Source organism: Ctenopharyngodon idella, chromosome 21 (genome assembly GCF_019924925.1).
Source record: "Ctenopharyngodon idella isolate HZGC_01 chromosome 21, HZGC01, whole genome shotgun sequence".
Taxonomy (NCBI): domain Eukaryota; kingdom Metazoa; phylum Chordata; class Actinopteri; order Cypriniformes; family Xenocyprididae; genus Ctenopharyngodon; species Ctenopharyngodon idella.
Genome location: NC_067240.1, coordinates 2,158,882 through 2,180,995, shown reverse-complemented (window position 1 = coordinate 2,180,995; position 22,114 = coordinate 2,158,882). Strand labels below are relative to the sequence as shown.

Here is a 22,114-nt window from a genome sequence, read left to right as displayed (position 1 = left end):
ATGGTCTAACGTAATATGTTCGTTTTAGACCTGATGGAACAAAGTGAAGTGGAGGAGAAACTCCATCAGTTTCAAAAACCTCAAAACACTGAAAGAAGTGGAGAGAAATGTTCTTACACCTGCTCTCAGTGTGGAAACAGACTCGCATCTAAATCAAGCTTGAAGAACCACATGAGGATCCACAATAAAGAGAAACCCTTCACATGCCATCAGTGTGGAAAGAGCTTCACATGGGCAAAAAGTCTCAAAAGTCATCTGCTGTTACACTCAGGAGAAAGATCATTTGGCTGTGATCAGTGTGATAAGAAATTTATTTTGGAAGATCACCTGAAAAGGCACATGAAAAGTCATGCAGCTGTGAAGCCTCATGTGTGTTCTGTTTGTGGAAAGAGTTTTTCAGTACTGCAGACTTTAAAACATCATGAGCTTATTCATACTGGTGTGAAAACTCATGTGTGCATTGACTGTGGGAAGAGCTTTATTTCATCTGAAATCTTAAAAAAACACCAGAGAGTTCATACTGGAGAGAAACCGTACAAGTGCTCACACTGTGGACAAAGTTTCTCTCAATCAGGAGACATGAAAGCTCACGAGAGAATTCATACTGGAGAGAAGCCGCACAAGTGCTCACACTGTGGAAAGAGTTTCACTCGGCCAGGAGCCTTGAAAGATCATGAAAAAAATCATACTGGAGAGAAACAGTACAAGTGCTCACACTGTGGAAAGAGTTTTACTCGGTTAGGAACATTGAAATATCATGAGAGAGTTCATACTGGAGAGAAACCGTACATGTGCTCACAATGTGGGAAGAGTTTCTCTGTGTCAGGAACCTTGAAAGATCATGAGAGAATTCATACTGGAGAGAAACCGCACCAGTGCTCTTCATGTGGGAAGAGTTTCAGACGATCATCTAATCTACGGATTCATGAGAAAAAGCATTGCTCACAGGTCTAAGTGTGAGCAAAGTTCACATTCAGATCCATCACCTTCAAGTAAATAGTTTAATATTCCGATTTTTTTTTTTTGTCAAGTTGTTTAGAGGTTGGAGCATTGAAAAAAAATTGAAGACTTTTTTTGCATTGAAGTCACACAGAAACTTATTTAATTAATAAATTTACTTGTTTACCTGAAATCAAGGGGTTATCGTTACATTGATCAAATGTTGAAAATTTATGTTCACCTAACATATTAAATTGTTCAGTCAATCTGTCAAGTCGAAGTAAGAGTAGTGAAGGGGAGTCGACTCCAAAAGAGTCGATTCCTCGACTCTGAATAGCCCCAGAGTCGGGGTCGACTCCAGCACAGGAATTGACTCTCGGTGTCGACTCTGTTGCTGTGTCCGAAACCGCTCACTTGTTTACTGATTCTCGAATCCATAGTCTATATAAAGTAAGAAGTGAACGAAATGAAGCGAGGAATTCGGACACTGACGAATCGCGTTAGAGAGCTGTCGCAGAAACTTTGTCACATACATTTATCCTACATGCTTACTTTAGAAATAGAAACAGTCATAGTGACTTTAGTTTGTAATTATACATATCCCCGTGCCAGCTTTAGTATTGATGGTAGCTTATAATGCGATAAATATAGATTTGATTTTCCATGGTTAACCGTGTTCATAATCATTACATAATAAAAAAAACTCACATCAACAATAAACACATCAATAAGTGTACATTGTATGCATTTTTTGTATGTATTGTATTAATTTTATTATCTTTAACTCTCCTGTCCAAGCACTTTTAAGACAATGATCATGTGTGTTTAGCGCCATCACCAGACCATTATAATGAGATGAATTCATTAAAGAATCCCTTCTTTATCGTTTATTTAATTCTGACATAATATTTGACCACAGATGTGTTTCGTGACTTTTCTCTCTGTAAAATTAGGTATCTGCAATTAGCTAGGTAGCAACATTGATACTCATCAAGTCATTGCTAAATTGGACTAATTTGGACAGTCTCGCTAAACGTGTGTTGTTTTAATGAGGGGATTTTAAGGCTTCGCGTTGGGGAAAGATAAACTAATTAAGTGTGTAAGGACTGCCATCTTGCCTTATTTATGACCCTGTTTTGATGTAAAGTAAATGGAGTCGAGGAGTCGATTCCATCGACTCCTACAGTGGGAGTCTGGAGTTGGAGTCGACTAAAAATCCTGGAATCGAACACCCCTAACTGTATGCAAATGTGCATGAGGAAAACCGTTAGTATAGAGAATTCAAATGCGGATGCGCGGGAGTCTTGAGAGCGGTGCGTAATCAGCCGGTGATACTGAAAGGCCCGCTGAAGTGTCTTGGAACGCGCAGCATTATTCAATGTGTTAACGTAATTTCAACTGAAACAGGAAGACAGTGTGGGACATATCGAACAGCTCCGTCCCTTTTTTAAAATAGCTAATAGCGTTTCATTTATACCACAGCTCGGCCAGAGCCATTAAACTCGGTAAAACCTCTGTTTCCTTCTAATCACTAACCATGTTTCCTCCTATGCCCTCAAATCGCTTTAAAATACAGCATTCTGTGCAGAATTCAATACCTTTTGTAGTCTGAGCCGATTCGCGGTCCGCGGATATGATTTATTCTGTGCTCTGGACATTAACGCTTAAACGGACAATTTGCGTCAATAGAAAGCATATTATTTACACTGTCTGAATCATTCCATATTCTCTATAGTGCACTATGTGCCATTCACCATGTAGAAACTAGTAAAATGAACAAATGACCGATTTGCTTCAGCGTCTGTTTATAGTGCAGAAGGGGGCGGGACTTCAGATTCTAGAGAGCATTTGATTGGACAGAAGATCTGACAAGAAGCTGAAGTGCGATGTGGTGTGATGAAAATCCGTGCTCCATTTTAGCGGAAGTGAGAGACTAATTGGGCGTTTACACCAGACACGACGTGCGTGAACAAATCGCGCTATTCGCACATAGTTGGATGCTTGAACATTTTGAGTTTACCCGCTTCATTCGCGTGTGAAATTCACTTCACAACAGACGTGAATTCGCGTCATGAGAGGGGCTTCTGCCAGGCGGCTCCAGCGTCGCTTCTGCACACTTCCTCTGAATAAACACATCAACTCATCAGCGGGAAAGTAGTTGTAAAATATGGCGAATAAGCTCAATTTGCCAGCTTTAGCTAGCTTGTAGTCTCAATATGTGTGTGTGTGTGTGTGTGTGTGTGTGTGTATATATATATATATATTATATATATAGCTCAAATTGAGTAAAGAGCGTTTTTTACAACTTACCAGATTAATCCGACCTCCTCACTCACTTTCGTCCAAGCAAGATCCTTTTTATTCCTGTTTCTATAAAAGTATGAAGATGTATCATACAGCGACGATGATTTTGTCCTCCATTGTTGTTTCGGATTTCTGCCTCCTCTCGCTACGTCGTAATCACGTCACTACTAGAGCAAGCTCCTGATTGGTTAAAGTGGCGCGAATTTTCGCCAAAGTTCAGATTTTTCAACTCACGCGAATCACACATTACGCGCGTTAAATGCCCGAAACGCTCTATTCGCGCCGCATCATTTGCGCGAATCGCGTCATTCGCGCTGCCGGATGTCGTGTCTTTGCATTGACTTAACATGTAAAACTTTAAAAAAAAAAATTGTAAACTTAAATTTTGATTTCAGGGGTACTTGAAGGCCGACACAATCATTCTCAACTTAGAAGACAGATATTAATTGTCCCAAGTGTCGAGACGCTATGGTGAGTGGTGTGTTGGCTTTGCTTCATGACCTGACATAGGCCTAAATTAATAGGCATTTTGTAGAATCGCAAGTAATTCTTTTATGTTCGTGTTTTCCCGGTTAGTATCCCTACTAACGTTACCCTATAATTGTCTGATGGCAGCTTATAGTTTTATTTTCCTTGTGTCATATATGTGTACTTTTAAATCGACTTTTTAATGTAATTCACATCCGCCATGTGACCGCTGAACACAGTGAGTGAGTTTGCCGTCGGCCACTTTGTTGCCTCAAACACATCAAGCACATGTTTTTCTTATTCCTCCATTAACTGTTTATAGCTCGCATCAGTAACTGTCAGCAGTCCTGAAAGCTGGGTATATTTACATACCACGAAATAAACGATAAAGCAAAATCTATATTGATTAAGTTTCATCCTCAACATATAAAGTGTACCTTCTGTTCGGTCACTAAACAGGGGAACTTTTCTATTAATGTTATTTTACTTTCTTTTTATTTCCAGGTTTTTAACCAGTGCCATTTTTGAAAGTTTTCTTCACCACATCAAGACATGCATAAGACTTGGAATATATTCTGTTCATCCTTGTTTGAAACAAGGTATTTTCACCAAATATCGATCCAGTTGGAATTGATTTAATAAAGTGATGATAAAATGTAAACTCAGTTGTCTGTGTTCTGTATTTTGATGCATTTTACTTTTTTTTCTTTTGGGACAATGATATATAAACAATTGCTACAACAAATTAAAAATATGCAATTGAACCAATAACATTTTTTTCTAGTGACTGGTCACATCTAAATATTTCAATGGGCCTAATTGAATTTGTGTGAATTTAATCAATTGTGGCAACAGTCCGTTAACATTGATTAATCAGAAATAATATGTTGAGCCAATGTTAACAGACTGTTGCCACAATTTATAAAATTCAATTCACACAATTTCAATTAGGCCAATTGAAAAATGTAGATGTGACTATCACTAGAATATTTTGAGTTGGAGAGGTCTGATTTATTTATATATATATATATATATATATATATATATATAATTGTTGCTTATTTTAGTGCTATAATGTTAGAATGTGGGATAAAAGATCCCAGCCTTTTATCTTCTCACTCCAGCACAGTAGATGGCAGACTGTGTGGTTAGTTCACAACCCGACAGTAATCCTACAACAGATGAAGACGAATGGTGCTCCCTCAGACACAACAAATAAAGCTGGAGTCTATAACGTGAGTTAGTTTATGTTGTAACAGTTAATACTCATTTATAATTAACTGTTGTGTGCAGTGTAGCCTGGAGAGAGGTGGTGATGATGGGATAAACTGAGCTTTTCGAAACTCCGAATCAACTGAATCAAATGCTTCGCGAAATGATTCACTCTTTCGGGGCCGTTCACATATCGCGTCTAAAAACGCGTGGAAAACGCCGGCTGCGCCGTATTCTTCTCTTTTCAAAAGCGCGCTCCCGTAAAGTCTGCCGTTACTAAGCAATCATGAGCCGCGTTCTCCATGAAAACGAAGAAGTTTAAGGATAAATGGATTTCCAGTTCTTGCATTAGCTCTACTAGAGATGAGAACAAAAATTAAAATGTATCGAAGAGTTGCCTTAAAATCTCTTTAAATCTATTTTTTAAAATATTATTAAAATATGAACTTTTTTAATATTTCCCTTAACATGGTGGACATACTAAAGTTGACCACATCAAATTTGAAAGTTGTTTTCCCTCCAGAGAAGTGATGACTGCTTTATGATATGATGTCATTTAATTTAAATTTTCCAACTCTCATTTAAAGGGAAAGTAGTCAATAATAACAATGTGGACAATAAATTGAGAGACGAGCTAAAATTTTGATTATAATTGTTAACATACATTTAATAATTAAACATATACGTTAAAATCTTTACTGATATACCCAAAAATGTAAAAAAAAAAAAAAGGTCATATATTTCAAAATGCTGTAAAATTTTAAATCAACTTCAATGCTTTGAGTTCAAACGGTGTTATTTATGAGTAAAACAAGTTTAAAATTGATATTGTTCAACATTATAAGGCAGTAAGATCATGATCTACAAGGGACACAAAAGGCACTGAATCCCAGGAATGACACAATACAGTTTAACATGTTGTCTGTCAGTTGTGTCAGGCGAAACTGTAAACAATGTATGGTTTTTAGTATGCTAAAAAGTTTAAGCATCTGTTAAATGACCAGTTATACTTGTACCCACACATCACACAGCTAATGACCTGTTTAAATACTGGGGAATATTCCCATCTTCCCACAGGAGAAGCAGCAAGCAGGAGGAATTACTCCAGGAGAAACTACAGACATACTACTGTAAAGATGGAGTTTAAGGAAGAACCCTGCGGAATAAAAGATGAAGATACAGAGCAACAAATCGGTCAGTATCCATTTATGATTCTTCATTAATAACATAATTCTAACATTAATAAAACTAGGGATTACTTTTATTTCAACGTAATATGTTCGTTTTAGACCTGATGGAACAAAGTGAAGTGGAGGAGAAACACCATCAGTTTCAGAAACCTCAACAAAACACTCAAAGAAGAGGAGGGAAATGTTCTTACACCTGCTCTCAGTGTGGAACCAGACTCGCATCTAAATCAAGCTTAAAGAAACACATGAGGATCCACAATGAAGAGAAACCCTTCACATGCCATCAGTGTGGAAAGAGCTTCATATGGGCAGAAAGTCTCAAAAAACATCTGATGATTCACTCAGGAGAAAGATCATTTGGCTGTGATCAGTGTGACAAGACATTTATTGTGGCAGAGCACCTGAAAAGACACATGAAAAGTCATGCAGATGTGAAGCCTCACGTGTGTTCTGTTTGTGGAAAGAGTTTTTTACTATTGCAGACTTTAAAACACCATGAGCTTATTCATACTGGTGTGAAAACTCATGTGTGCATTGACTGTGGGAAGAGCTTTATTTCATCCGAAATCTTAAAAAAACACCAGAGAGTTCATACTGGAGAGAAACCGTACAAGTGCTCACACTGTGGAAAGAGTTTCACTCAGTCAGGAGACATGAAAGCTCACGAGAGAATTCATACTGGAGAGAAACCGTATAAGTGCTCACACTGTGGAAAGAGTTTCACTCGGTCAAGAACCTTGAAAGATCATGAGAAAATTCATACTGGAGAGAAACCGTACAAGTGCTCACACTGTGAAAAGAGTTTCTCTCAGTCGGGAGACATGAAAGCTCATGAGAGAATTCATACTGGAGAGAAACCGCACCAGTGCTCACACTGTGGAAAGAGTTTTACTCGGTTAGGAACATTGAAATATCATGAGAGAGTTCATACTGGAGAGAAACCGTACATGTGCTCTTCATGTGGGAAGAGTTTCAGACGATCATTTAATCTACGGATTCATGAGAAAAAGCATTGTCCAAAGGTGTCTAAGTGAGCAAAGTTCACATTCAGATCCGTCACTTTCAAGTAAACAATTTGATATTCTGATTTGGAATTTCAACAGAGTGAATCACTCCGAATTTATCTGTACAGAGAGAAATAAAAATAAGAAATAAAAAGGAACAAAACTTCTGTGACTTAATGAATGAATTTACCTGAAATCAAGGGGTTAAAAATCATAGCATTTTTTAAACTAAAACTGCACCAGAGGTTTTTAAATTCATGTATTAACAGGTACAGTGGGGATCGAAAGTTTGGGCACCCCAGGTAAAAATTTGTATTAATGTGCATAAAGAAGCCAAGAAAAGATGGAAAAATCTCCAAAAGGCATCAAATTACAGATTAGACATTTTTATAATATGTCAAAAAAAGTTAGATTTTATTTCCATCATTTACACTTTCAAAATAACAGAAAACAAAAAAATGGCGTCTGCAAAAGTTTGGGCACCCTGCGGAGTTAATACCTTGTACTGCCCCCTTTGGCAAGTATCACAGCTTGTAAACGCTTTTTGTAGCCAGCCAAGAGCCTTTCAATTCTTGTTTGAGGTATCTTCGCCCGTTCTTCCTTACAAAAGTCTTCCAGTTCTTTGAGATTTCTGGGCTGTCTGTCACGCACTGCTCTTTTAAGGTCTATCCATAGATTTTCAATTATGTTGAGGTCAGGAGATTGTGAAGGCCATGGCAAAACCTTCAGTTTACGCCTCTTGATGTAATCCACTGTGGATTTTGAGGTGTGTTTAGGATCATTGTCCATTTGTAGAAGCCAGATGGCGTCAAGTTAGCGTCCAAAATTTGCTGAAATTTTATTGAATCCATTTTTTTCTTCTGTGCCACTGGCTGCAATACAACCCCAAAGCATGATTGATCCACCCCCATGCTTAACAGTTGGACAGAGGTTCTTTTCATTGAATTCTGTGCCCTTTCTTCTCCAAACGTACCTTTGCTCATTCCGGCCAAAAAGTTCTATTTTAACCTCATCGGTCCACAGAACTTGTTTCCAAAATGCATCAGGCTTGTCTATATGTTCATTTGCAAACTTCAAACGCTGATTTTTGTGGTGAGGACGTAGAAGAGGTTTTCTTCTGATGACTCTTCCATGAAGACCATATTTGTACAAGTATCTCTTTATAGTGGAATAGTGTACCACAACTCCAGTGTCTGCCAGATCTTTCTGGAGGGATCGTGCAGTCAAACGTGGGTTTTGACTTGCTTTTCTCACAATCCTGCGAGCTGTTCTGTCTGATATTTTTCTCGGTCTTCCAGATCTTGCTTTAACTTCCACTGTTCCTGATGACTGCCATTTCTTAATTACATTCCGAACAGAGGATATTGGCATCTGAAAACGCTTTGCTATCTTCTTATAGCCTTCTCCTGCTTTGTGAGCGTCAACTATTTTCAGTTTCAGTTTTCTAGACAACTGCTTAGAAGAACACATGGTGCTGATTGTTGGGGCAAGGTCAGATGAGTCTGGGCATTTAAAACCTTTGAGATTGACATCACCTGGTCTTTCCAGACGATGATTGAGAACAATCCATGACACTGTCAGGTCTCAGCTTTCCAAAGGGGGCGGTGCATGCTATAAACTCTGCAGGGTGCCCAAACTTTTGCAGACGCCATTTTTTTGTTTTCTGTTATTTTGAAAGTGTAAATGATGGAAATAAAATCTAACTTTTTTTGACTTATTATAAGAATGTCGAATCTGTAATTTGATGCCTTTTGGAGATCCCATCTTTTCTTGTCTTCTTTATGCACATTAATACAAATGTTTACCTGGGGTGCCCAAACTTTCGATCCCCACTGTATTTACAATATAAGATAAAATTTAAATGCATATGCTCAATGTCTGTGACAAATACCTGTTTTACAGCTGCTATCAAGTGGTAAAGAGATGAACTAACTTTTACTGTACATGGATTTTGGTCAATGATAAGATAAACATGAAATCTTGCTAAACAATTAACTTAATGAATTATCTTATTAAATGAACACAACCTCATCATTCAGAAGGGCAGAAGTTATGACATAGTAGATTTAAAGGGTTAGTTCACCCAAAAATGAAAATTCTGTCATTAATTACTCACCCTCGTGTCGTTTTACACCCGTAAGACCTTCGTTGATCTTCGGAACACAAATTAAGATATTTTTTGTTTAAATCCGATGGCTCTGTGAGGCCTACATAGGGAGCAATGACATTTCCTCTCTCAAGATCCATAAAGGTACTAAAAACATATTTAAATCAGTTCATGTGAGTACAGTGGTTCAATATTAATATTATAAAGCGACGAGAATATTTTTGGTGTGCCAAAAAAAAGCAAAATAACGATTTATTTAGTGATGGCCGATTTCAAAACACTGCTTCAGGAAGATTCGGAGCGTTATGAATCAGCGTGTCGAATCATGATTCGGATCGCGTATCGAACCGCCAAACTGCTGAAATCACGTGACTTTGGCGCTCTGAACCGCTGATTCGATACGCTGATTCATAACGCTCCGAAGCTTCCTGAAGCAGTGTTTTGAAATCGGCCATCACTAAATAATTCGTTATTATTTTTTTTATTTTTTTGGCGCACCAAAAATATTCTCGTCGCTTTATAATATTAATAACAAGTCATTTACTTCGGCGGCCATCTTTGAAACACCTCTCGGACATCAATTCACACCTTCAGTCAGTGAAGCCGCTCCCACAGCCGTTCATGAGAGTTTAAATGCTGGGGAATATTCCCATCTTCCCACAGGAGAAGAAGAAGCCAGCAGGAGGAATTACTCCAGGAGAAACTACTGACATACTATTGTAAAGATGGAGTTTAAGGAAGAACCCTGCAGAATAAAACATGAAGATACAGAGGAACAAATAGGTTGGTGCCTATTCTTGATTCTTCTTTAAGATCTGCTGAACATTAAGACTACAAACCCTCATTTACATAATCATAGGAGCTGTAAAATAGCATTAACTATAAGAATAGATATGAAAATACAAGATGAGTTTGGGGAAATGCATTTATGGTCACAAAAAAGTATTGTAGATGCATTTCTTGCATTTAGTTTGTTGTTTTAAGACGCTTTCCTTCATTCTCTTTAATGACTGATGAGGAACATTAAGATAAAAACTGACAAATAACAATAACATTTACACTAGATACTAGTAGACTCAGTAGAAAACTTGATTTTTGCTAAATTGATTCTCACTTATATTTCTTTTCTTATTTTTCTTTATCTGAATTTTGAGAATTTAAAATTTATGTTGATTTTAGGCCCGATGGAAGTGAATGAAGACAAACAGCATACGTTATAAAAACCTCATCACTTCACAGATGAAGATGAAAACAGTTATTTCACAGACTGAAAAGCCTTATACGTGCATCCAGTGTGGAAAGTGTTTCGTTCAGAAAGAAAACTTAAATGAGCACAGTAGAAGTCACACTGGAGAAAGACCGTTCACATACACTCGGAAAGAGTTTCTCATCCAAAAGGTTTCTCAAAGAGCATCTGCACATTCACTCTGGAGTGAGATCGTTCAGCTGTGATCAGTGTGATAAAACATTTGTTTTTCCATCAAGCTTAAGATCACACCTTAAAGTTCATACTGATGTGAAGCCTCACTTTTGTTCTTTTTGTGGAAAGAGTTTTCCAATAGTGCAGAGTTTAAAAGAGCATGAGCGTATTCATACTGGTGTGAGACCTTATATGTGCTTTGACTGTGAAAAGACCTTCACTAAATCCAGTGCCTTAAAAAAACCCACCAGAGAATTCATACTGGAGAGAAACTGTACCAGTGCTCTTCATGTTTCAGCCGATCATCTAGTCTACGGACTCATGAGAAAAATCATTGCCCAAAGTTGCCTAAGTGAGCAAAGTTCACATTCAAATTCGTCACTTAGAAGAAAAAAATAAGTTGATATTCCGATTTTGCAGAAGCTGGAATTTCAACACTGTATGGAGATAAATAAAAATAAGAAATAAAAAGGCACAAAACTTCTGTGACTTAATGAATAAATTATTACCCTGTTTACCTGAAGTCAAGGGGTTAAACATCATAGCATTGATCAAGTGATATTTTTTTTAATTAAAACCTGTTTTTAAATTCATATATCAACAAGCATTTAGAATATAAGATCAAATTTAAATCCATATGCTCAATGTCTGTGCATGGCAAATACCTGTTTTACAGCTGCTATCAAGTGTATAGAGATGAACTAACTTTTACTTTACATGGATTTTGGTCAATGATAAGGTAAATGAAATGTTGCTAAACAATTAAATAATAATGAATTATCTTTTTGCCTGGCTTCTTTTGAAGCAGATTGTGTAGTTTCGCCATCAGAATAATTCTCTCCGTTTAAGTTAATGAAGTGAACATTCGCAGTCCCACATATTTGATTCTAGATGGCGACATTTATTGTCATTTTAAATCATTTAAATGTTTCATGGATCAAGAAATCAAGCTCTAAATCTGCTATGATTTATTTATCAGGCTGTGAGTCCATTTAAATATTCGTGTCAGCATTTATTTAGAAGTCAGCATAATTTATCACATATTTTAAAACAACTGCTTCCCATTTCTATTAACTAACACTCACATATCTTTCCATTACATTTTTATAAATACAATAAATGCATTTTTGATAGGTATGCTCAGTTTTATTGTTAAAAAGTAAAAATCTTTGTGCAAATGTACAAGCAGTAACGACTGTAATTGATTTTAGACTTGATGTACAATACAGTTAAATATGAGGAAGGATAAAAAAGGATGGTGGAGGAGGGTGTGAAACCTTTCTGAGGGGTGATGGAGATTACAGAGTGATAAAGGTGTGAAATCAGTCTTATTATACATGGTCAGTAGAACAACTGAATGTAAATAGAGGAAATGATGAGAGAATGGTTGCTTAGTTAGTGCTAAAACAATGTTAGAATGTGGGAGAAAGGAACTCGGCTTTAGACTTAATTCTCTTCTCACTCCAGCACAGTAGATGGCAGACTGTGTGGTTAGTTCACAACCCGCCAGCAGTGATCCTACAATAGATGAAGACGAATGGCGGTTCCCTCAGACACAACAAGTAAAACATCTTGGTGAAATCTTCAGCTGGAGTCTTTAACGTGAGTTATATTTTATGTTTTAACAATTAATACTCATTTATAATTAACCTGGAGAGAGGTGATGATGGGTGGGGAGAAACGGAGCTTTTTGTACTCCGAATCAACTGAACCATTTGCGTCGCGAAATGATTCACTCTTTCAAAGCGCTTAAAACGCCGTACGCGGGCGATACCTGCTGGTCAGAACGGTGTAAATGCAACGAGAACAGCCCGAACATGTGTAATAACACCGTTTACTAGACAATTATTCGATTGTTTTCATTAAAGTATTATCTATTTAATCTACAAATCATTAAATAAGAAGTATATGTAGCTAAAATTTGTGTTCCCATCACTAGAGGGCGCAGAGTCACTAGGGTCATCATTCCTGGTATTCGGTGCCGTCTTTGGCCATCATAAAATGTAGAAAATCAAACTCAGTTTTTAAAATAAATGTTTGTGTAGTCATGATAGGGTGATGTAAAACATTTGAAAATGATTCTGGAGTTTTGGTAGATGCATTTAACCACTTATTAAACAAAATAAATGAAATGGAAGAATAAAAATGTCCACCCTGTTAGGGACAGATACGAATGCCTAAAAGGCATTTTGTTTACTTTTTAAAGTACTACATTATTGATACTCCAGTAAATTCTCATTGTCACTGAATTATTAGTATGTTTTGTTTTTTGTTGATTTTACGAAATTATTGTAAAAACATTGGTGTGCATCTTTAGACAAAACAATGGCACTGATATATTTTAAGATATAACAGTGCAAATTGCTTTCAGTTAAAACAGCTCAAACATGCCTTTTAGGGAGATCTCGCCCCCCATTGACTACCATAGTATTTTTTTTTTCCTACTATAGAGAGAATAATATATTCTTCCAAATATCTTCCTTTGTGTACAGCAGAACAAAGAAATTTATACAGGTTTGGGACAACTTGAGGGAGAGTAGTAAATGATGACAGAATTTTAATTTTTGGATGAACTATCACTTTAAGTCTTTTCTGTGAATCTGGGGGAATGTTTATCAAATAAGGAATAGCAAAAAACTGTAATTTTAATGATATTTTTCTACTAACTTAATTAATATTTTCCTTAACAGGGTGGACATACTAAAGTTTACCACATCAAATTTGAAAGGTAAAAATAGACAATTAAGATAATAAAGGATCTCACTCACTTTCCCAAGTTGTTTTCCCTCCAAAGAAGTGATGACTGCTTAATGATATGATGTCATTTATTTTAATTTTTCCAACTTTCATTTAAAAGGATAGTCAGTAATAACAGGGTGGACAATACATTGAGGGACAAGCTAAAAACCTTGATTATAATTGTTAAAATAAATATATAAATGTATACATTAGATAGAATCATTACTGATATACTAAACAATGTAAAAAATAGGGAAAAATCATGTATGGTAAGTGTTGTATTAATCATGAAAGTGGGATACACAAGGCTGGGGACATTTAGTGATATATGGTGAAAAATAGTGATATGTGGTGGTTCAAAATGCTGTAAAATGTCTCAGATTACTTTTTTAAAAATCAACTTCAATATACTTAGAGCTCAAATGGTGTTATGTATGATTAAGACAGGTTTAAAATGGATATGGTTCAACATTTTAAGGCAGTAAGATCATGATATTTACTAGGGACACAAAAGGCACTGAATCCCAGGAATGATGAGCACACTATAGTATGCTAAAAAGGTTAAGCATCTGTTAAATGACCAGTTATGCTTGCACCCACAGATCACACAGCTATTGACCTAACCACAATTCACACCTTCAGTCAGTGAAGCCGCTCACACAGCCGTTCATGAGAATTTAAATGCTGGGGAATATTCCCGTCTTCCCACAGGAGAATAAGAAGCAAGCAGGAGGAATTACTCCAGGAGAAACTACTGACATACTATTGTAAAGATGGAGTTTAAGGAAGAACCCTGCAGAATAAAAGATGAAGATACAGAGCAACAAATAGGTCAGTGTCCATTCTTGATTCTTCATTAAAAGGGACATCGGATGCCCCTTTTTACGAGATGTAAAATAAGTCTCTGATGTGCCCAGAGTGTGTATGTGAAGTTTTAGCTCAAAATATCCCACAGATCATTTTCTGGGTGAGCAAAAACGTGCCGTTTTTGTGTGTGTCCCTTTAAATCTGAATAAGCTGGTGCTCCCGACCTCCTTTTAAGAAGAGAGCGGCGCTTCAAGAGCTCATACGGGCAACAAAACAGGACAATCTCACGCACTTAAAATGCCAGAAGCCAGAGAATATATGCTGCATGGAGATAGAACAGATATAGTTTAGTTTTTTAATAACTTAAGTTGTCTTTTATCCATTATTAGTACAAGCCTGTTGTAGTGGACCCTGTGGCCAAAACTATACTGATGAGTTTTATGAAGTTTATTTTACATCACACAAAAGATTAAGCGTCCGTTTTCACTCCAGAAATTTACTGTAAGAGCTGAATAATACACAGTACAAGAAGTGTGCATTAAAGTTTTCCATAAACTCTCTTTCTCCCTTGCATTATCATCAACATACACAGCGAATTACACAAAAACACTCGTTACAACTAACAGTAAACAATACGGACCTTATGCCTTTTCAAAGGGGGGGCTTAATAAAATGGTAAACTTTATATTTGTAAATCAACTCTGATGAACTGTAATAAAGTGCGTGCTCTGCCGTATCCAGTATTGCTCTGGAGACTGTAAGCCGGATCACGAACAGTTGGTACTGATCCATCCTTGAGTAACAACTTTTTAGCAAAAACCTTTGTCCCTTTGTACAAAGCAGTCTGATATAAAATGATTTGCGCAGACATAAACGAATTTGGCTATATGGGGGTGCATTCCCTTCAGAAATAAAATTAATCCACTGCATCTTCAGCGGCTCTGATGTCAGGAGTACATGGAGACTGTTATGTTCACTCTTACATCCAACAACAAAACACCTGAGTTGCTTATGAGACATCGCTGTCGCTACAGCTGCTCGAGCACAGAGAAAATGGCGGACAGCGTACAACTAGCTGAGCGTGAAAACAATGCTAATACGTATGAGATCATACTGCTCAGAAAAACAAAACAGCTTGATAATTCAGACTGTTTAGGTTTTTGGGGATTAAAAAAAAAGGAATGAATGGATTTTTATCATTGTAGGGTGGTTGTGTCCACACACTGCTAAGACACATTTATATGCAAGCACCATTTAAAAGTGAATTTTGCATCCGATGTCCCATTTAATAACTGCTAAAGAACATTAAGAATTTGACAAACCCTTGTTTACAAAATTATAGGAGCTGTAAAATAACATGAACTATAGGAACAGATATGAAAATACAAGATGAGTTTGGGAAGATGCATTTATGGGCACACATAAATAAAATTTAATAGTGCAGTTCTGCTATTAAACTCTTTTATTTTAATCTTGAATTGTCTAATGTAATATGTTCATTTTAGACCTGATGGAACAAAGTGAAGTGGAGGAGAAACACAGCACACATCTTCTCGCCACACAGCAAAAGACTCGAAGACGAGGAGCCGAATGTTCTTATATCTGCTCTCAGTGTGGAAAGAGACTCGCATCTAAACCAGGCTTGAAGATTCACATGAGAATCCACACTAAAGAGAAACCCTTCACATGCCATCAGTGTGGAAAGAGCTTTGCATGGGCATGTAGTCTCAAAACTCATCTGCTGTTTCACTCAGGAGAACGATCATTTAACTGTGATCAGTGTGACAAGAAATTTACTTTGGCAATGCAACTGAAAAGACACATGAAAAGTCATGGAGATGAGAAGCCTCACGTGTGTTCTGATTGTGGAAAGAGTTTTGCACTCCTTCAATATTTAAAAATTCACCAGAATATTCATCTTGGTGTGAAACCTCATGTGTGCTTTGACTGTGGGAAGAACTTTACTAGATCCAGTGACTTAAAATCACACCAGAGAGTTCATACTGGAGAGAAACCGTACATGTGCTCACACTGTGGAAAGACTTTCTCTCATTCATCATCATTGAAAGATCATGAGAGAATCCATACTGGAGAGAAGCCTTTTCAGTGCTCTTCGTGTGGGAAGAGTTTCAACCAATTATCTGGTCTACGAACTCATATGAAATTGCATTGCCCAATGTTGTCTAAGTGAACAAAGTTCACATTCAGATCAATCACTTTCAATTAAATAGTTTAATATTCAGATATGGCAAAAGGTAGAATTCATGAATTCATGAATTCATTTTTACATGGTGTATGAACATAAATGTGTGTCAGCAGTGTGTACACAACCACCCTATGGTAAATATCCACCCACTCCTTTTTTTTTTTTTTTTTTTAATCCCCATAAATAAGCAGTGTTTCAGAACAAGCCGTTTACAGATTCTAGCTTGTGTGACGTCACACATGTTTAGGCCCCACCCACAACTGCTGATGGACTCTGCCCTATTAGCATAGACTCCGCCCTCAGTGAGCCGTACACAGTCTGCCATCTCCTCGGCAGAGCATTTAACAGCAGCATTCAAGTAAGAAATGTATTCTTGTTAAAATTACTAAAGTTATTCAGTACAAAAGTATCAGGCATTTTGGAGACGCAACAAGTGAACAGGGAAAGAAATTATCTGTCTATTTCTACATCATATATTTTTTTCATTACATGTTGCCCTAAGAAAGAAAATTGTCTGATGAAGAGCCAAACGGCTTGAAACGTCACATATTTGTGTGAACATGAAATAAACAAGTGAACATGTGCCAACTTTTTCTTTTTTACTGTTTGCACACTCATTGAGCTTTTTGTTGCCCGTCAGATGTGCACACTTTTTTTTTTTTTTTTTTAAATGATGCCTTAAGAACACATTAATATGCAAATTAGATAGTGTATAGATGCATTGCATAGAATAGGAATAGCATTGATGGCCATGTTTACGTGCATATTGTATGAAGTAAAATGGTATATCAAATCGTTCTCATCATCTTTATACAAAGTTTGGATAAAAAAAAGCCTGAAACCTAAAAATTGATTGGTGAATAAAAAAAAATTCTTGTTTTCATGTCTTTTAATTTTCTTTATAAATGGTTCCTGGTGTCCTCTACAGAGGATGTAGCATAACATAGGAATAAAATATCTTTTTTTTTTTTTTTTAAATGTCTTTATTCAATTTGTTTCTTATGCTCCAAACAATGTAATGACATAAAAACACCTAAATAAAGTCATACACACAAAAAATTCTCATTGTCAGGAGAATATGAAAACAAACTGAAGCATATAAATAGATCTAATAGCTAAATATTTTCAAGAAAAGTGAACATGTGAACTATTTTAGTTATCTAAACATCCCAGAAACCCATACTACACACACACAAATCGATTTAAACTGATGTATGTAACTGAGGTATTTTGTGTTTACATGCTACACCTGACCTGTGGTGGGTGTGTAATTGTAAATGTTTCAGTTATATAAACAAAAAAATTACAAGTTTATAATACAAATATTAATAAATATAGATTAAAACACATGGGATAAAATAAAAACATTATATTTAATTATATTTATCAAATAAATCTAACAAAATTCCAGCTTTATTTTTTTTTGTTCGTTTTTGACAAAGTTTTTGAGTATTGTCTCCAATGAAATTAAAACCATTTTAATTTCAACAAGCTATTCATCTGTTCAAAATCAATTATGTTTAAATCACCCAGGTCATAGGATTTAATTATATCATTTTTCTTCGTAAAATGAGTCTTATTCTTCCAAATAAAATGATACAAGGAACGATTAATTAATTTAGAAACATACGAAGAAGAGGTTAAAGCAACTGTAGGGTAGATGATCCTTGACACAAATTCTGCTTTAGACAACAATACTCTACAAAAAATAGAAAGGTATCTTTGTAACCAATTGTTTAAAATTGTTCTGGCCTTTTTAATTTTTGTCCCTTTGTCCCCCCCGTGCACGCCACTGAACTGACGTCATGCGCGTGCAAGCGGAGGGCAGTCGAAATCTGGATCCACTACCAGGCGATAGTCGTGCACCGAGAGAGGGTTTATTAGGCAATACACACACACACACACACACACATTTACACTGTATATAGTTAAAATAGTATAAAGATTACACAGAATCAGGCTGCTGCTCGGGATCCCGCAGGTGTACGTCAGAACAGGCAAGATCAACTTTTCTTTTTACTGTCACTTTTGAAGACGTGTGACGTTTGCTTCGGGTTTGTTATAGGCCATTGTTTCGATAGTTTTTCTAAATAACCATTTTTGTTCACAGAGTTTGTTCACAGGAAAATTATGCCAGATCATGAAGAGTTATTGAGAAGGGACAGTTACAAAAAAAAAAAAAAACTACAGCAGCACAATGCCTCATCGATATAACTGTTGTCATATTTAACCTCTGATATTTGTGTTCACTTGTGATGTATATATTATTTGGGTGCGATCTGCAAAACAAATGAAACATTTGAATATATTGAACTGCTAAAATATGCAAGTTTTGATAAATGTTTTGCAGAAAATCTTTTATTGTTATAATTATCATACTCTTGTAATGTCAGGCAAAAATCATTGTGACATGGCTGTATTTTTACTTGCAGGTGAAAATTGGGGGGATCAGAGGTGAGTCATTTATTAATATAAAAATATATTTTAAACATTTAATGCAGTTTACCATAATCAGCTTTATGAACTTAAGAAATTCTCATTCATGCAGTTTATAACAATAAAATGATACTTTACTTTTATATTTGTTCATTTAGCAGATGCTTTGATCCAATGTGACTTACAAATGAGTAAATATATTATTAAACTTTTAAAGTTACTTATGTAGTTTGAATTCACATAAATTGAGACACTTTTTTACAGTCTTTTCAATGTCAAAATGTAACTCAATTTACCTGAATTCATCCTTCAAGGATGGTTACATTTGGGTTATGCCATACTCAAACATGGAAAATGTGAGCCTAACACCATATCTACATCAGATGCGAACAGCGTCACAAAGCAAATAGAGCCCATTTTAATCAGTGTTTGAAACATCCGGTGTAGACAAAAGCTCATGTTTGTGGACAGTGTAGGAAACTTTTTCCTCGTCAAAGCAGAGACCAGGAGACGTTGGGATATCTTTCAAGCAGAAGTTACTCTTTATTGAGAAACGCGTTGTGCGTCGCTGTAGTCATCCAAGTCTAACTTAGGCAGTGTACTTGGTAGTTCATATACATTCAAGGGGGAGGGATACATAGAGTAGAGGTGGAGACAATCTAAACAAAGCATGCAAATGCAGTGCAGGAATCAGCCCATTCCCTACATTTCCCAGCCATGATCTAATCAACATAACGGTGTCATTCAAATGCATAGGTGCTAATCCAATCAGTCTGACAGTATAGCCCATACCTTTACATTATCATAGAGACAAAGGCACCGCTGTATCTTGAGCTTGTCCTGCCAAATGGTTAGGAAGTGCATGAAGACAAAAGGTTAATGTTACAGACACCTGGGCTGCTTGCCTTGATCTCCTTAAATTGTCATTACCTTTACCTCAAAATGTTAAATACAATATACTTCACCTTAATATTTCATGTGAGGTTATGTCAGGATGTAGGATCAGCAGATCTTAAACAGATTCTTAAATTTGTAATCCCACAACAGCAATAGTTTGTGGTAAAATCTTGTATCAGAGATCACTGACAGTACTATTAACTAATCATTTAACAATCTGACGCAAAGACACTACAAGACTTTTTCACAAAACATGTTTCGGAATGTTGCATCTTATGCTGATCTCATAGGAAAATGTAACTGTAGAGGCGATTTAAACGTGAAGTAAACATGAAGACCACCCCTAAACATAACTGTCACTGGGGCGTGAGCAGATCGTATAAGAATGAGATACAAATTCATTCGAATTAGCCACTAAGTCGCCAAATTATAAAATAATTACAAATTGCCATGAGATTGTGTAGGAATGTGAGGAAAATAATAAACAGAAAAAACACACAGAATTCAGAAGAAATAAAAATGAAGCAGTATGTTTCCGAAGCTATGAATTGTATTGAATTGTATTAAAGTGTATTGAATTCACTGTAAGTCACCTTGGATAAAAAAAAATAAAAATACTTTTCTAATGAATCAATGAATGTAAATGTAAAACAGTCTGTGAGAGGCAATGCATAAAAAAGCACATAATAATACAATTGTATGTCGCAACATACAGTCACGTGAAATACCCAGATCTGAGGAGAGGAGTTCTCCATCTGAGGAGAGGGTGGCAGGACTGGATAGAAGAGAGATGGAACTGGACAAAAGAAAGAAAGAACTTGATAGAAGAGAGAAAAACTGGATAGAGGAGAGACACAAGAGATGACAACTCGAGGACAGAAACCTGTGCGATGTGACAGCAAAGACTTAGAGCTTCCTAATAGTAAGAATTATGTTATTGATGCACATTTCAGTGAACATGATGACAGAGGATCATGAAATAATTAAAATCTAACTTTCAGTTTTGATGCTAGAACACACACTGGGCCTCCACCAGTGATAAAATAATGAATAGTGTTATCAAATAATTTCTCTGTACACTGGAGTTCATGAAAATAAACCCAAGATACATTTAAAGTACACCTACAATAAACAATAGAAAACCCTTCTCTTCCTCACAGCGTTGTCACATAGACCCTATGCAGTGCATGAGTTGGGCAAATATCTGCGTGAGATCCATTGTTTGCTACTAAATCTAAAGGTTTTCCCCTCTCTTGATCCACTTTGCTTTCAATTCTCCACTGTCCTGTCTAATAATGTCAAAAAACAAAAACAAAAAAAAAACAGTGTAAACACATTTTCAGTGCTATATTCACATTTGAATGCAAAGTAATAGTAACACTATAATGTAACATTTAAAACGTAATGTTCCCCAACACTGCTTACAGCTAATGTTTCTGGGGAAAAAAAAGTATGGCACCTAAATAGTCAGTCAATCTGTCTGTCTGTCTGTCTTTTCATCAGTGTCTAAAAGTGGGGACAAACCTCCAGCTACTACCTGAACGGACCATGATTGCATTGAAGCACTGAAGGATTTTCCAAGTTTCCAGTGAAGATTGAATACAGCGGATCATTTGATTCATCAGTTGATCAATATATATCATATGATATATGATATGTTATATAACTTTGTCAGACAATGTCAATAAGTTTTGTCAATAAGTCTGAAATTTTTCTAGCATGACATTTCATTCACAGTTATTACCAGATGGATCAGCAGTTACAAACTCATAACAAAATACAAAGTTTTACAAAAGATACTACAAAAAACAAAACAAACAAACAAAAAAAACATTTCTTGTAAGTGGAGTTTTGATTTTTCATATGCCTTATTCCATTCTAGGACAGCTTGATGCTCAAAAGAGTGATTTAGATACATATTAATACATAGTACTGCATTAGATTTGGCTGGACAAAAAAAAACAAAAAAAAAAACATTAAGTCATTTTTCACTCTTTTAGTGTGATTACTGTGCCCTTTGTCTTGTTATGTATATAGTTGTGTTTTCTGAAACATGTTTGACACTTGCTTCTGTGAAGCTTTATAGGATTGCATTATTAGCCAAAATCAGTTATATTCCTCAAATAAGGGACATTTCATTAAATTATTTAACATCACACAGAGAGACACTGAAGGTGAAGCACATCTCTAACTTTCTTTCACTGAATTTCCTGTTTCATTATAATGTTTTGGAGCAAAGAGGTTTTATATCATAACAGTATTTTATTATAACAGTATTATGATCTGATTTTTAATGTTGACTTTTTTGGTTGTCTGTATACTCAGTTCTATTGTGCTTGATTGATTCTAATGTGTATTCTAATTTTTTAGCAAAAGCAGTGAGAT

At 36.1% G+C, this 22,114-nt stretch overlaps 1 protein-coding gene across 16 annotated transcripts in view; it reads left to right on the top strand.

Annotated features, from left to right (window-relative positions):
- Positions 1-22,114, top strand: part of LOC127503440 (zinc finger protein 239-like) — a 36,120-nt gene extending 14,006 nt beyond the window's left edge. For 7 of the 16 annotated variants that reach the window (XM_051877261.1, XM_051877259.1, XM_051877252.1 and 4 more), the window contains one exon: positions 6,213-7,284. In XM_051877261.1, coding sequence (XP_051733221.1) covers positions 6,213-7,147 — 935 coding nt within the window. In that variant the 3' untranslated portion in view covers positions 7,148-7,284. Of the gene's footprint in view, positions 1-28; positions 4,373-4,820; positions 4,947-6,000; positions 6,118-6,212; positions 7,285-10,622; positions 12,247-13,985; positions 14,215-18,828; positions 18,851-20,444; positions 20,652-21,232 lie in introns of those variants that run through there. The other 9 variants (XM_051877266.1, XM_051877265.1, XM_051877263.1 and 6 more) reach the window with 6 other exon arrangements.